Source organism: Quercus lobata, chromosome 3 (assembly GCF_001633185.2).
Source record: "Quercus lobata isolate SW786 chromosome 3, ValleyOak3.0 Primary Assembly, whole genome shotgun sequence".
NCBI lineage: Eukaryota > Viridiplantae > Streptophyta > Magnoliopsida > Fagales > Fagaceae > Quercus > Quercus lobata.
Genome location: NC_044906.1, coordinates 50,439,743 through 50,457,922, shown reverse-complemented (window position 1 = coordinate 50,457,922; position 18,180 = coordinate 50,439,743). Strand labels below are relative to the sequence as shown.

Sequence of the window (18,180 nt, the reverse complement as noted above, 5' to 3'; positions counted from 1 at the left end):
TGTTAGAGAAAGCTCTTAACAATAAACATGGCAACAAAAAAAAATATCATACAAACATCTCAAGACATAAATTAACAAACCAACAACAATATCATGCAAAAGACAAGGGTATACGGTTGGTCACTTAAAGTCTAACACGAAGTTTAGCCCTCGACATCCCCAGCAAAGTCGCCACTGTGAGAGACCAGGGAAATTGGGTGCTCTCAAAATAGAGATTGGGGTGCTTTTAAGGGCACCTCTCTTTTCAGATAAGTAGTGTGGAGTCGTCACTTATTTTTTATACAAAAAAATAAGAAAAAATATAAATGCAAATTACATGTTCCAAATACTTCAAATGTCATTGATGGAATAAAGAAAATACAATTTTGGTAAATTAACCTTTCAAGGCTTTGGGTCCTATTTACAATATATGCAAAAGAATACAAAGTTTTGGTCCTTGTTACATTCTACCAAAATTAAAAGACAAAACACTAGTCTACCTATACAAAAATCCTAAGCTCGGGGGCTAGGTTACAGAATGAAAAGGTGTTAACCACCCATTTCGCCCAATTAGAGTCTGGTCTTCTAGACTCTAATGACCAATATATCCTTTTTACATGATGTTGAATGATATGTTGAACACACATGAGAGACACTTGACAAAAATTAATTTAAATAAATTTGCCTTATGAATAACGTCCTCTTTTTAAAAAGAATATCCAGATCTGTTGTTTGTAAAGGGTAAAAAAAGAGATTTTATCAAGAAAAATAAAATCTGTTGTTTGTGAGGTTAAAAAAAAAAGAAGGAGATTTGATTTGTCAAAATCATATCTATTTTGGAAAGTTAAAAAAAAAAAAAATGAGGTTTGATTTGTGAAAACCAGATCTGTTGTTTAAAAGTATAAAAAATAAGATTTTGTTAAAAAAATCATATCTACTTTTATAAAAGGAAAAATGAATGATTTTAGGTTTGTAAAAGAAAAATCAAATCTGTTGTTAGAAACAAATAAAAAAGGGCTTTTGAAAGAGGATCCACATTCATGATACGAATTTATTATGCATGCATCTCATATTAAAAAAAGTTCAACCTAAATTCTAAATTCTTTTTTTGAAATTTCAAAATCTGCAATTTTATGACAAAGAAAAATTTAGAAAAAAATTTCAGATTTTTATTTAATGAAAATACATATCGATTTTGAGATCAGAAAAAAAAAAAAAAATCAAATCTGTATTTAATGAAAATACAGATTAGTTTTGAGTTTTAGAAAAAATCATATCTGTATTTAATGAAACCAATTAACAAGTTTTAAATTTCACTCACATTCAATATATATGCATACATAACAAGCTAAGCTCGTAAATACACTACGCCAATAGTATGAAGGTAGTAGGCCAAACTCTACATGAGATATGTGCTCAAACATTTACAATTAAACTTTTTGAATTTTTCACTTTTTATGTGGTTTTGGATTTTTACTCACAAAAAAAAAAAAAAAAAAAAAGCAATAAAGTAAGATCAAAAAGGAAAACAATGCATATAAATAAATGCATGATACACAAATGCATGAGGATATAGCATTCAATGCATGAAGAGTCCTATAAAGATCGAAAGAATTAGATCAAGGACCAATCAAGGGAAAGCTCAATCACAAGATCAAAGACCAATTAGCTCTTTCTCTTTCTAGAGATTGACGTTTGAAGAGCTTTTAGATAGAAAATCAAATGTGAGGAGATATATAAGATCAAGTCTACGCGTGTATCAAAATCAATCAAGACTATTGGCTAGACATTCATGACAAGCTCGAAGATCTATTTACAACAATCAAACATAGATTTTTAGATTTCATGCACATTCAATATATGTGCATACATAACAAGCTAAGCTCGTAAATACACTATGCCATTAGTATGAAGGTACTAGGCCAAACTCTACATGAGATATGTGCTCAAACATATACAATCAAACTTTTTAAATTTTTCACTTTTTATGTGGTTTTGGATTTTTACTTACACAAAAAAAAAAAAAAAGTAGAATAAAAAACAAAAACAATGCATATGAAGAAATGCAAGATGCACAAATGCATGAGGATATAGCATTCAATGCATGAAAGGTCCTATAAAGATCAAAAGAATTAGATCAAGGACCAATCGAGTAAAAGCTCAATCATAGGAACCCTTCCTCACCCAAACAAAACAAGTGTTTGGAGTGAGTGTCTCATGAGAAGTGAGACGAGGTTTGGAAAAATGAGAACTGGAGGTGTACATAGACAAGGAGATAAGAGCATTAACCACTTGCTTCAACAACTTGCCATTTTCACCCAAATCTGGTTTAGCTTGCAAAGCACAACTTCCAAGAATCTCAACTTTCTCTTTTCTTTTGATTCTTTTAAGAGCTTGAAACCTAGAGCAATTAGATATTAGATGGCCAAAAGCACCACAATGGTGACAAACAATGTGTTTAGCTCCACTAGGCTTTTTAGGAAGGGATCTAGTGACATAGTTTTGTTATCTTTTCAACATGGAACATTGAGGTCTTATATGACCAATCACACTGCAATGGTGGCAAATGGGAACAAACTTAGACCCATTCAAATCCTTAGGTTAAGGTCTAAACAAGGGTTTTGGCTTGAGAGCCTTTCCCTCCACTTTATGATTCCTTTTATGAGGAGCTATATACATTGATTTGTCTTTAGAGTTAGAATTCAAAATAGGCACAAAATCGGGTTTCACAACATGATTCCAACAAAAAGCATTTTCAACTTTAGCAATAGATTCAACAATCAAATACTTGGCATGCATCTTAAGAGATTCATTTTCACATTTAATATCATCAACAAGTTTGTTAGACAAAAAAAGTTTTGCATCCAAGTCATTTTTCAAGCATTCAAACTCTCTTAACTTTTCAAAAGAATGTTCAACAAGTTTCTTATACTTCTCAACCAACTTGTTGGATTCATTGAGTTTAGCAATCAAATCATCCTTTTCACAAATGAGCTTGCTGAATTTCTCATGAAATTTCTTAGTCCTTTTCTTCAAGAATTTGTCATGTAAACATTTAACAACACCCAAAGAGTCATGTGACATGTCATCACAAGCAAGAGGATAAACACACATAGAGGCATTTTCATAAACATGTGGCATGTTACATTCATCATCATCATATGCAAGCAAAGAAGCAAACAAAACTTTATCCATGCCAATAAAAACAAAGGGTCAAGGATCACTCTTAGGTAATTAAGCCAAAACAAGTGTACTCCCTCTAAACCAATTAAAAGCTCAAATAATGTAAAACACTATTACTTGTTTAGACCCCCAATTTTAAACTCACGGCTAGATTGCTTTCACCCTACTTAACAAAGTGCGGAATATGAGTAACTATAGTGCAATATGGCCAGAACTGCTCCAAAGGATATGCATATACAATAGACAATAAGTATAAAGCATAAAGAGTAAGAAAAAAGAGATGCAAACAATGAGATAGCACTGACACATGTTATCGAAGAGGAAAATTGAAGAGCTTAGCACAAAATCCTCTCCACTGCCCTTCAAGCCGAAATGATCCACTAGTGAATAAGTTGGAGTGCAAGGATACTAAAAAGATCCTCCAAGTCTAATCTACCCAAAGTACTTGAGCCCTCCAAGCTCTAGTTACCAACGGACTTCTTGAAGTCTTGTCTTCACTAATTATCGGATCTCCGCAATATCGCCCGATTGCATCTGCCAAGTCTCATCGGCTTATTTTGGCAAATACCCAATGCTTCCCAAGTTTCAAAACACTTTCTACACTCTTAATAGATGTGGGTTGTGTTTGATTACAAATCTTCTCTCAAGATATAACAATGGGAGAGGGGAGGAGAAGAGACTACAAGAATTTCTCACTTAAGGATGAGTAGCTCTCTCTAAAATGTTAAGTGTTGTAGAAACCTCTCTAGGGTTTTCTTTTGAATAGCCTCCTTACAATTTTGTGGGTAATAAGTGTATATATATAGTAGGGGTGAAGGGTATAAGAGTCACATTTAAAATCCCAGCTAATAAGTCATCTTGCGGGTCACTCGCGGGTTGGCCAAGTCACGAGATACTTGCGGGATGACTGACTCTTAAACTTCCACATGTGCTCCTCACAGTCTTTCACGGGTGCTAAGTCCCAAGCCAGTCGCGAGATCAACTATTTTGAGCAATTTTTACCAACTTAATATTAAACTTATTACAATTAAATCCCACAAAATACAAGAAAATAAATTAATGCAACTACAACACTTTTTGTTATAGAATAGAACCAACATAAATATTATGTAAAAAACCACAACTTAACAATATAGCTATAGAAAAGAGATGGTGCACTAAGCTATATATTTTCGAATTGAATGACTGCGCAAAGCAGCTGGCAATATGTTTGGATTACTGCCAACGAAAGTTGGACTGTTTTTTAAATGAGGAATCCCATCTTAATTAAGGGCAACTCGCTCTAACAGGAATATATCAATTAATACCGTCTAGGAGTCAATGAACATGGTAGTCTATCGTGAAAAAGAGTAGAAGTCTCAGTCATATAGACAAATCAGATGACAACCACTTCAAGAATTATTCCAACTGCATTATAGATATAGTTGATAGCCTGTCACATATTTATCAAATTATTCAATCAATCAAGTAGGAATGTAATTGCCTGGAAGATATATGCTTGATGTTTACTTCCACTTTTCCCCTTATTCCATCGAAGCCTGAAAAAAAGAGGAAAGCAAAGGTTTGAGAATTGTTGGTTTTATTCTTCCTTTACGAAGAAGCTTGGTATAACTATAAGGTTTGACATGAATCACTTCTCTATGCGTTGAAATCCTGAGTCAAAAGTGCCACCACACACCTCATCCACCAATCACAGAACAACACATGCATCGTGGATGAAGACCCGGAGTTTTTAGTGGTTGGACATATGGCAGGATGTTGATGTTGAAAGTTGAATAATGAGACCACAAAGAGGAATAATGAAGATAGGATGAAAGAGGTGGCTCAATCAAATCTCATCAGCAGGACTTTTGCTCGAAGAAACCAAGCACGTGCCCCTTTGAAGATTTTTACTTCTGCTCGCGAGAAAGGTCAAAATCCCCCTCATCCATTGTATTTAGAGGACACAAAAAGTGCAACCCTGAAAAATAATATATATATATATATATATATATAGATATATATATATATATATATATAGATATATATATATATATATATATAGATATATATATATATATATATATAGAAGAGAGAGAGAGAGAGATAGATAGAACTACAATATTTTCTGTTATAACTTTGAGTCTCACGTAAGAGACTATAATAGATAAAAATAAATAAATAAAAATGCTAGAACTACAACACTTTTTTACTAAAAAGAAAAAAAATATTTAGTTTTTGTAAGAGTGACACATACCCAATCACAATATGTCATACAAAATAGTTGTGAGGTTAAAATAGCTCAATGAGCTAGACCTCTAACCAATAGGTGAGTGACACGTAAGGGAGCCCTTTTTTTTGGGGTGGGGGGGGGGGTGGGGGGATGATGAAACATTTTCCATAGATAGTAAGCATTTCCGGGAGATTGGAATTCTATTGTCATCTATAGCTATTTATTATTCTACGTGGGCAGCTAACATTGGACCATGCAAATTCTCGAATATATTCCATAACAAGAACCTAGACGACTGTATCATGCACTTACGTGAAGGATCTGAATCTAATGCACAATGCTTTTTGGGTTGCTATATAAATAAGCCAATGAGCATTTTATATTTGGCATCCCATTGGAGAAAGATGATTTATTTAAGGGTTGAGAGGAAGATAGGTCTTAAATGAGGATCAAGAGCCTTGTTTTGTAGCCAAGGATGACTTGCCTGCAGCCTCATCAGGGGCTTTAATTAGTTATAGTGGTGCCTATTAAACGGTATACAGGCGTCGTCCTTGGCTACCGAGACGTGCTCTTATCTCTCATTCGATACCTAATCTTCTTTACGGTGCGGGTGCCTACACATTTGACATTCCTGAATAAGCTTTTTGTCATACAAGAAAGGTACTATTTTCTTAATCGTTATTTCTTATTTTTTATATTTTTTGCTCCAACTACAAGAATCCAACCAAGTCTCCCTCCCTTAGAACCTCTTTTATGGAGAAAGAAAAAAAAATGAAGCTCTTTTACCACTATCCTATGATTGTTCAAGCTGAGTACAATAGCATATTTTCACGAGTGAAATTAAAGTGGCTGATATAAAATGTTGTATTTTTTTATTCTTATGGGAAATATAAAATATTGTATTGACGTATGAATGAAGATGTTGTAGGCAGGGGCAGCTCAACAAACTTGGAGCCTAAGGCAATATATTTAAATTGGGTCTTTTTGTTATTACTCAAATAATATTTAATATCATAACCTTTTTGTTTAAAATCATAACCTTTTTTGCAACAAAAATTAATTCTTTTTATTTTGTAATATGCTCTTTCTTTTTTTGAAAAAATGCTAAAATTGTAACAAATTTTACTACCAAAAAAAAACTTACAAACGATATAACAATAAATGTGATTAGTAAAGATAATAAACAAGTATTTGAATAAATGGCTAAAAAAAAAAAAAAATTGAATGAATGATGTTAAGATATTGTAAATTTTACAACAAAGCTTATAAAAAGATGTATCACGAATCACAAAAAGTAATTCAAAAATGCATTTAATTGTAAAATTTATTGATTTCAGCAAATCATATTAATTGTCACGTCAATTTGTAAAGGATTTGAAGTAAAATTTATAGTATTTCTATTATTTTTCTATCTGAATTATTTCTTGTAATTAGTGACACATAGTTGTAAGACCTATGTATTTAAAGTTGTATTATTTCTAGCATTACTCAATTTTTTAGGACAATGTAAAACTAATTTTTAATTTCCTATCTCTCCAAAAATAAGTATTTAAAATATATAAATATATATTTATATATGTATATATATCAAATTTTGCCTCCAAAATTTGGGGTCTTTCTCTAGTAGGGAGGTCTAGGCGATGGCCCAAGTGGCCTAGGCCTAGTGCTAGCCCTGGTTGTAGGTATGCTTTATAATGTTTGGTTTATAAGTCAATTGAAACTTTTTGGTATTTTCAATAGAGATATCTAAAGTTTAATTCTCTCTTTACCCAACTATATATTAAATTACCAAAAAAAAAAAAAAAAAACAAATAACAATATGCCTTCATTGCTCCGGTGAAAGGAACGTTTATAGCAGTGATAGCAATAGCCAGTGTTTGTATGTAAGTAATACAACTATCTAAGACCCACAAGGATAACAAGAACCAAAATAAGTTTTAGGTGAGAATTAGAAACTTTATAGTATATGAGTGGAAATTGCATACTGATTGGTCAAAAACGAATTGACCCATTGTGATGAATTAACCAATAAATTTAGCCAAGTGAATTGATTAAGTTAATCAACATGCAAACGCGTGGTTGCACAAACAAATCACTAATAAACTAAGTATGCAGTGGAAAATAAATTTGACACGGTGATTTGTTTACAAATAGAGAAAACCAACATGGCAAAAATCCCACCGAGTGATTTTAAGGTCATCACTCCCGAAATTCCACTATTATCACAACAAGCGGTTACAAGTAAAGGAATCTCAGTACATTATACCAACCTATAGTTAAACCCTTAGCCGAATATCCAATTAGACTTGTTCTGTAGTGACAATTTCTCATTTTGATGCACGGCTCCCAAGTACGTGACTAACCAATTGCGCGGATTCTAGTATGCAACTTCAATTACCAACTAGAGAAGGTTGTTGGCTACAAAGTTCTTCAGTTCATCCCAACGATGAAGATCAAGAAGATGCTTGGTCACAAAATCTTATGGTGCACAAACACAGCAATTTCTTCACAAGAAAAATGAATTAGGACAAATTTTGTCTCCGGTCACAATTTGCTTGAACAAATTTTGTTCAACACTTGTGCAACTTATGAACACTTTGACGACCCTTAAAATAATCCTTTTAAATGTCTGGGGTTGTAAGAAAAGAAGGCCCAAACACATAATCACAGATTAGAGTCAAAACAGAATTGAAATTCTGTTTTTCATAAACCTTGACAAATACCCTATCTGTCGAGCTGTTGTCGAGCCACAGGGCTGAATAACTCTACAAGTCTTGATAGATAGCTAGCTGTCAAGCAAGCTGTTGAGCTTTAATAAACAGCACTTCTTCAACTTGAATCTTGGACAGACTTACATGGTTTTAACACTTGATCTTGAAACACAGTTTCTTGAAGTATTGAACACATCCTAGATCTACCCAAATACAAGTAAAGTGTGTTTTGTCAAAGGATTAGACAATTATATAAAATAGTGACATATATTCTTAACAAGTGAATCACATATGTCCTAACGCATACATGTCTATACAAAATCTTGTCCTAAAGTGCCATATTCTTAATTTTACTCTGAGTGGAAACAAGCACCTTTGTATGCTAGTAATTAGTAATGACCAGAAATAGGTTGTCAAGCATGCAAACAATTATGCATACTATACAAAAGTTACTATAGAAACAGCTAATGACAATTCTGATCATTGACCAAAGTGTAGCATAGACTATTATATTATATTAAATATTATAATAAGTTGAAAAATGATTTCAAAATGAGAATGAATGCGTGAATTAAGCACAAGACTAGCTGATCATTCCAGTAACGAATGCGAGTGTAACTGTATGGCATCATCCTCCTGCATCGGTCTTCAATTTGAACTTTGATGCAGCAATTTTTCTTGGACTTGAACTGCTCAGGATTCGGTGATAATTTTGTGGAAACAATATAAAAAAAAAAAAAAAAATCATATTTTCATTTAAAGATCATTGTACCACACAACCATGGATTCTAAATAGAACAAAATTGCGTACCTCTCTTAGCAACCCAAGCATGTTGCCTCACAAGGTATTCATGTCTCTCTCTCTATTTCTTTTGAGTTTTCAGACGACTGCAGTATCACACAGTAGTTCTGATGGCCAACCACTAAATATGATATTATAAAATCTTATTTTATAGTAGACTTCTAAAACCCTAGAGAGAGATTAGACGTGGGATCCTTAGGGATCCTAATCTTCAACCGTAGGATTTTGTCAATAACCTTTTGAACGTTATTGACTTATCTTGAAACTCTTTCCAAAATTATTTCTTAATTTTCTCTACCATATTAAGAAAATATCTGAACTTCTACAGATTGCAATAATGTCCATCAACACATTGCAATTGACCCCTGAAGATTAGAGAATTAGAAATGAGGTCCCATTTCATACAATTTTATATCTATGTCCTTCCATCATACTATATTCCCACAAGCCACTAGGATTGGATAAACATCACTGTCATGTCCCTAGCTTATGTGACCCTTAATTTCTTGATTTCATAATTTCTATTGGACTCTAAAATATCTTTAAAAGCTCTTTAAATATATATATATATACAATATTATATATATAAAAAAACATATTTTGAAAAATGTCACCAGCCGGTTTTGTTTTGAGTACAACTTCAATATGAAAATCAACTGAATATACTATCTTCTTCAGAGACTGGTGGATTCATTATTGGGCATTTATTTATTTTACTCATTACACACATAACCCAACGTGTCTGTGTATAGCCTTTAAAATTGGCATCACCAGTTGACATTGTCAAAGTTATGTGCATAATAAATAAATATACATAAACCTCTCATGTTTGAGGACAATAGAAAAATTGTGATAGAACAACCTTTTAATTAACAATGATTACTCCATAAGGTATCCTTGATCGGATCCAATTCAGTATATGTACTTGTTACATTACACCCACTTGTTTGCTTAAAGTCACTACTTCAATGATGGAGTAAATCAACCTATCATATAGCAGCACAACAAGTGTAGGTTTCAGTGATAATATTTAATTAATATCCATAGCCTAGACCAATTTAATAATATATGAAAAATCATTACTCGTTGTCTTTGGTTCCTTAATCATTAACATGATTTTTCTTACAGAGGTGACATCACATGCCACATTTAAACAATGAAATATACCTATAAAAGTTATGAATGTGAAAATAAAATTTTATCATCAAATAAAAATGCGTAGTATTGTTTTTGAGGGCACATAATTCTAACAATCTCCCATTTGCACTCAAAACCAATCATACATGTATTTAGTACGCATTGCTTCCAAATGTTTCTCAAACACCTTTTGAGACAATGCCTTTGTGAGTGGATTTGCAACATTATTGGCAGAGGCAATCTTTGTTACTGCTACATCACCTCTTTGTATAATATCATATATCAAGTGATATTTACGTGCAATATGTTTTGTCCTTTAATGAGCCCTCGGTTCTACTGCATTTGCAACAGCCCCACTATTGTCACAATAGATAGTAATGGGTGACTCAATAGAAGGAACAACTTCAAGTTCTTGAATGAACTTGCGAATCCACATAGCTTCCTTTGTAGCTTCACTTGCAACTATATACTCTGCTTCTATAGTAGAGTCTGCAGTAGTATCTTGCTTGTAACTTCTCCAACTTATTGCTCCCTTGCCAAGAGTGAACACAAATCCATAAATTGATTTTCTATCATCAATATCAGATTGAAAATCAGAATCTGTATACCCTTGGACAGTCAAATCCTCACCACCAAACACCAAGAAATAATGTTTGGTTCTATTTAAATATTTGAGGATATGTTTCACTGTTGTCCAATGCTCAGAACCTCGATTGGATTGATATCTACTCACAATGCTCACTGCATAACAAATGTCTGGCCTAGTGCAAAGCATTGCGTACATGAGACTTCCTACAGCCGAAGCATAAGGACAATTTCTCATTTTCTCTCTCTCTTCTTGTGTTTTAGGACACATTTGATTAGAGAGATGAACTCCATGTCTAAAAGGTGAAAACCCTTTCTTGGAATCTTGCATGCTAAACCTAGCCAATATCTTGTCAATATAATTGACTTGTGAAAGTCCCAATAACCTTTTCTTTCGGTCTCTAAACAATTTGATTCCGAGTATATAGGATGCTTCACCAAGATCTTTCATTGCAAAGTGATTAGATAACCATACTTTTATAGATGACATTGCTCCTACATCATTGCCAATGAGTAGTATGTCATCTACATAAAGAACTAAAAATGTAATAGTGCTCCCACTAACCTTTTTGTAAACACAAGGTTCATCCATATTTTGTGAGAAACCAAACGATTTGATTGCCTCATCAAAACGGATGTTCCAACAGCGTGATGCTTGCTTTAGGCCGTATATAGATCTCATCAACTTGCACACTTTTGATTCTTGAGCATGAGATATGAAACCTTCTGGCTGGTCCATAAAAATTTCTTCTCAAATGTGTCCATTCAAGAAAGCTGTTTTAACATCCATTTGCCATTTCTTATAATCATAATGTGCAGCAATTGACAATAGAATCCTTATGGACTTTAGCATGGCTATTGGCGAAAAAGTTTCCTCATAATCAATTCCAGCCTTTTGATTATACCCTTTTGCCACTAGCCTAGCTTTATAGGTCTCCACCTTACAATTAGGTCCTATCTTCCTTTTGTAGACCCATTTACAACCAATAGGCTTAATACCTTCTGGTTTGTCTACTAAGGTCCAAACCTGATTGGTATACATTGAGTCCATCTCTGATTCCATGGCCTTTTTCCAATTCTCAATGTCCTTATCAGTCATTGCTTCTTGATAATTAAAAGGATCATTATCATGCTCCTCTGACTCTATTAGATAAATCTCATTTAACAAAATGAGTCTAACTGGAGGCCTGATAGTCCTTTTACTATGTCGAGTTTCTTGTATTTTGCTTGGTTTAGTAGGCACTATTACTTGCTCTTCATTATTCTCATTCAACTCAGCCATTGGGTTATCAGTTTGTTCATCAAGAGAAACTTTTGTTATACTTTCATTTAAGCTATAATCTTCCTCAAGAAAAATAGCATTCCTGCTCACAAACACTTTTTGCTCACTAGGATTGTAAAAATAGAAACCAGTAGACATTTAGCCAACAAATAAACATCTACCACTCCTAAGTCCTAGCTTATCCATATTAGACTTTCTAACATGTGCTGGACAACCCCATATCTTTAAGTGATTTAGACTTGGTTTCTTACCAGTCCATAACTCATATGGGGTATTAGGAACTGATTTGGTAGGGACTCTATTTAATAAATAAATAGCAATCTCCAAAACATAACCCCAAAATGAAATTGGCAACTCTGACATGCTCATCATAGAACGAACCATATCTAATAAGGTTCTATTTCTTATTTTAGCTACACCATTATGTTGAGGTCTGGTAGGGGGAGTCAATTGAGAAATAATCCCATTTTCTTTTAGATATTCCTTAAATTGATCCAAGAGGTATTCTCCTTCTTTATCAGAGTGAAGAACTTTTATGCATTTTCCAGCTTGTTTCTCAACCTCATTACGAAATTCTTTGAACTTTTCAAAGGATTCAGATTTATGTTTCATTAGGTACAAATAACCATACCTAGAATAATCATCAATAAAAGTAATGAAGTAATAAAAACCACCTCTTGCCATGTGATTCATAGGATCACAAACATCAGTGTGTATTAATCCTAATACATCAGTGGCTCTAGCTCCCTTTCCTGTAAAGGGACTTTTGGTCATTTTCCCTTGTAAGCAAGGCTCACAAATTGGATAAGGCTCTACCTTCAAAAGATTCAATGGCCCATCGCTTACCAATTTATTGATTCGATCAATATTGATATGAATAAGCCTTAAGTGTCACAGATAGGTAGGATTAACATCTCTTTTTCTTTTAAGAGATAACACACTGGTAGCAATATCATTCTTAACACAATTAATAGAATTATCAATAGAACTCAAAAAATAAAGACCATCTTGTAAAATGCCAGAAGTTACAAATTTATTATTAAACTTAACAAGAAGTTTAGAAGTAAAAAGAAATGAATATCCTGAACAACCAAGTTTTGAAACTGAAACTAAATTTCTTTGCACTTTTGGCACATATAAGCAATCTTCTAAGACAAGTGTTCTACTAGAAGATAATTCTAAATAAAAGGTTCCAATGGCAATGGCTACAACAGTTTTACCAGACCCATCTTTAGGATCACCTCCCCCTCATTTAGCCTTCGAGTTTCCTTGAACCCCTGCAACACATTGCAAATGTGTGAGATTGTACCAGAATCTACACACCAAAAATCAAATGGACCATCCATTACATTTGTTTCAATAACGAGCAAATTAGGCATACCATCTGCAAGTTTGTCATTCTTTAAAGAAGCCAAATAATGGCAATAGTTTCTCTTCCAATGACTAGGCTTACCACAATGAAAACAATTTCCTTTTGCTTTCTTTTTCTCAGTGTCCTTATTCACTTTGTCACCTTGAGCCTTATTGAATGACTAAGACCCTTTTCTCTTTAAGTTCTTACCCCTAGGCTTCAACTTAAGAGAAGTATCCGATTTTTCAGCCAACATTACAGTAGGCTTTTCTTTCTTGATGAGATCCTCAGCTGCTTTCAACATATTGAGCAGCTCTGACAATGTCACTACCATCTTATTCATGTTATAGTTCATGATAAACTAATTAAAAGAATCAGGTAAAGATGCTAGGATCGCATCAACTTGGGTCTCACTATCAATTTCTGCACTAAGCATATCCAGTTCATGGATGAAAGAAATCATCATCTTCAGGACATGTTCCCGAACTAGAGTTCCTTCCACCATTTTGGTGGACATGAGATTTTTCATAGCAGTTTGTCGTGCACTTCTGCTTTGTTCTCCAAACATCTCTTTGAGGTGCAGCATCATATCTGGTGCTATAACTAGGCATTGGCATTGTTTTTGCAACACATTGGTCATAGAGGCCATTATGTAGCATTTAGCCATTTCATCAGCCTCATGCCACTTATTAAATGCATTTCTTTGCGCCTTATTGGCATCAGCTAAAGCAAGTTCTGGTGCCTCAGTATTAATGACATGAGCTATCTTGTCAGCAGTAAGAAAAATGATTAGGTTATTTTTCTAATCTACATAGTTTGGTCCAGACAATCGATTTTCATCCAAAATCTTAGCTAAGGGATTAAAATTGGTCATAATGAACCTACAAAATAATATAAAATAATATTTTCACATACATATATCCATCATATTCAGGTTTTTGAATAACTAATGGTACCTCCCACAAGAACAAAATATCATAGATTCCTAGAATAGAATATAACAATTATATTCATAAATAGTTTGAAGTGGGCATCGGGAACCCTTACCTTGCATGCTCCAATAATTTCTTTTGAAATATACTGTGCACACCATATAAAGGCAAATAGATACTATTCATCATAATTTCATCTCATGTTTCTAATATTAATTTAATTTATCTATGACTCCCGATTTACTTTTGGCCTCAAAATCAAACATGTTTTACACTATTTTAGTGGTCATGTTTATTTGGACAAGTGAAAACCATTATCTGAGTGTGATATATGTACTAGTATGATTATGTTGCTATTTTAGCCACACTCCCACCAGTCATGCACACACCTGTCTTCCCAAGAAGTAAACAAGAGGAACTACTAAACCAAAATCAAGTCTATCCTTTTGGCTTTAACAAAATTTTAATTTAATAGAACCTTTATTCACCGACAATGGAGGGCCATAGGAATTATTCTATAAAATAATCCTATTTAGCACTTAATATATATTAGTACTGGGATGCAACTGTAACGTGAGTCAATGCACTAAAAATCATTCTTTATGTATCTGACACAACTCCCACCAATTGAGATTCAATACCTCAATTCGGTAATACTCAAGGTTTTATCAACATAAAAAGGTGAGTCAATGAACCAATATATATCAATATGGGTTACACAGATAAGCACATATACATGTATATTGGTTCATAAAAGACAATCTATAAAGCATTAAAGACAATCTATAAAGCATACACATGAAACCATAAAACACAATCTACAAAGCAATTATAGGCTTATAGCACTACGACGCACAACTCAAGATTATATCAATATGCCACTTCTCCGAATATCAATTATAGCACATATATCAATATGCCACTTCTCCGAATAAAAACAATTAACATATCACATATATATCAATCACGGCATATAGGAAAAATCTCAGCAAACATACTGATATTAAATAACAATTTAAAATCCATGATTAATTGTGGTTTGCTCTGATACAACTGATAACTTTTGCGGAAGCAATATAAAAAAAAAAAAAAAAATCATATTTTCATTTAAAGATCATTGTACCACACAACCATGGATTCTAAATAGAACAAAATTGCGTACCTCTTTTAGCAACCCAAGCGTGTTGCCTCCCAAGGTATTCACGTCTCTCTCTATTTCTTTTGAGTTTTCAGAAGACTGCAGTATCACACAGTAGTTCTGATGGCCAACCACTAAATATGATATTATAAAATCTTATTTTATAGTAGACTTCTAAAACCCTAGAGAGAGATTGGACGTGGGATCCTTAAGGGATCCTAATCTTCAGTCATAGGATTTTATCAATAACCTTTTGAACGTTATTGACTTATCTTGAAACTCTTTCCAAAATTATTTCTTAATTTTCTCAACCATATCAAGAAAATATCTGAACTTCTACAGATTGCAATAATGTCCATCAACACATTGCAATTGACCCCTGAAGATTAGAGAATTAGAAATGATGTCTCATTTCATACAATTTTATATCTATGTCCTTCCACCATACTATATTCCCACAAGCCACTAGGACTAGATAAACATCACTGTCATGTCCCTAGCTTATGTGACCCTTAATTTCTTGAGTTCATAATTTCTATTGGACTCCAAAATATATTTAAAAACTCTTTAAATATATATATATATATATACAATATTATATATAAAAAAAACATTTTTTGAAAAATGTCATCGACTGGTTTTGTTTTGAGTCCAATTTCAATATGAAAATCAACTGAATATACTATCTTCTTCAGAGACTGGTGGATTCATTGTTAAGCATTTATATATTTTACTCATTACACACATAACCCAATGTGTCTGTATATAGCCTTTAAAATTGGTATCGCCAGTTGACATTGTCGAAGTTATGTGCATAATAAATAAATATACATAAACCTCTCATGTTTGAGGACAATAGAAAAATTGTGATAGAACAACCTTTTAATTAACAATGATCACTCCATAAGGTGTCCTTGATCGGATCCAATTCAGTGTATGTACTTGTTACATTACACCCACTTGTTTGCTTAAAGTCATTACTTCAATGATGGAGTAAATCATCCTATCATATAGCAGCACAACAAGTGTAGGCTTTAGTGGTAATATTCAATTAATATCCACAGCCTAGAACAATTTAATAATATATGAAAAATCATTACTCCTTGTCTTTGGTTCCTTAACCATTAACATGATTTTCCCTACGGAGGTGACATCATATGCCACATTTAAACAATGAAATATACCTATAAAAGTTATGAATGTGAAAATAAAATTTTATCATCAAATAAAAATGCATAGTATTGTTTTTAAGGGCACATAATTCTAACATTCGGTGCAATGAACTGGAATGAAAAAGGAGAGGTGATGGTGGTTATGTCAGCTAAGGGTCCACCCGTGGTAGATAGTGAGAAGGCTGAAATTTTGGAATGCAAAAAAATTTTGGAGTTTACTATTGATGCAAGTTTTTAGAATTGGTTATTGAATGGGACAACGACAATGTCATGGGCTCCATCTCTTCCACTGGTGTAAACTAGTCTCAGTTATGCCATGTTATTAAGGACATTCAAACTCTTGCTCATGGACTTCGCTGGATGAATGTTAACAGTGTAAAATGGAGTGCAAATACTTTGGCCCATTCTTTGGCTAGGTATGCTAGGAATATAGCCAAGGATATGTTTTGGATGGAGAACACTCCTCCACCAGCTTGGGAAGCACTGTACTATGATTTCTTATCTCTTCATTAAATGAAAGTTGAGTTTGTTTTAAATAAATTAAAAAAAAAAAAAAAAAACTTAATTGATTTTGATTGGTCCTTGAAATGAGTTATTAAAATTGAATAAAATGTCGAGAGCTAGGGTTTCTTTGTGCTAGGGCCGCTTGGGGCTTCCAAACTTGTCGTAGGCGGTAGAAGTTTGTTCCTTCTCAGATAGGATTGTTGGTTCCTAGGGTAACTTGGGTTAACTTTAGGCGGGTGGGGTTCTTGTGTGGTTTGTGGTTGTAGTTTTTGTGGCTGTAGGGTTTTGTTAGGTGATCAGGTTACACGTAGTTTGGATAGTTTAAGCCAGTTTGATTTTTGATTTATTTATTTTTTGCTACTGTGAGTTTTTTTGTTCAAGCATGGAGTCTCTTACTAAACATTGGAGTAACATGTCGTTGAATGATAGGGAGGGGGGAAAGGCAAGTCTGAACAAAGAACAGAGCTCGAAGGAATTTTTTATTGCAGCGAAGTTTTGACAAACCGAGCCCTGAATATAGATGCTGTTATTAGGACTTTTAGTCCTTTGTGGAGAGCTATAAATGGATTTAAAGTTCAAAATGTGGGTGATCACATCCTTCTATTTGTCTTTGATAATAAGAAGGAAGTTGAGAAGATCTTTGCGAGTGAACATTGGAGCTTCGACAAGCACTTAGTGGTGTTGCAGAGGTTTGAGAATAATTCGCCGGTTCATGAGTTGAGTTTTTCATGGACGGCAATTTGGGTTCAAATTCATGACATCCCGTTTCACTATTTGAATCAAAGGGTTGCAGAAGAGATTTGTGATGTGGTTGGAGTTGTTGATCGCACTACCTCTACTAATGAGATGGAAGGGGAAAACTTTATGCGTGTAAGGGTCTTAATTGATATCTCTCTTCCGTTGTGCTGTGGTTGGGTTTTATCCTTGGAGGATGGGGGTGAAGTGTGGGTCAATTTCAAGTATGAAAGATTGCCAAACATTTGTTATTGATGTGGGTGCTTAACTCATAGTGATAGGGATGGTGAGGTTTGGATCAATAGCGATGGTACTTTGAAGGCTGGTGATCAAGAGTATAGTCCATGGTTGTGGGCTTCCTTTACTCCAAATCCCAAGCAATCAATGGTGGTAGTACCTGGGTTTTATGAGATCAAAAAGAAGAATTTTGCATGGGGTTCACCAGCTACGGAGGTGA

General features: G+C 33.7%; 1 protein-coding gene across 1 annotated transcript; it reads right to left on the bottom strand.

The window, feature by feature from the left end:
* Positions 1 to 13,603: 13,603 nt before the first annotated feature.
* Positions 13,604 to 14,440, bottom strand: LOC115981019. Its single transcript, XM_031103212.1, has 3 exons — positions 14,419 to 14,440; positions 14,199 to 14,227; positions 13,604 to 14,008 (listed from the first exon to the last, which is right to left on the bottom strand). The coding sequence occupies exons 1-3, from the start codon at positions 14,438 to 14,440 to the stop codon at positions 13,604 to 13,606; spliced, it is 456 nt and encodes a 151-aa protein (XP_030959072.1).
* Positions 14,441 to 18,180: the final 3,740 nt, after the last annotated feature.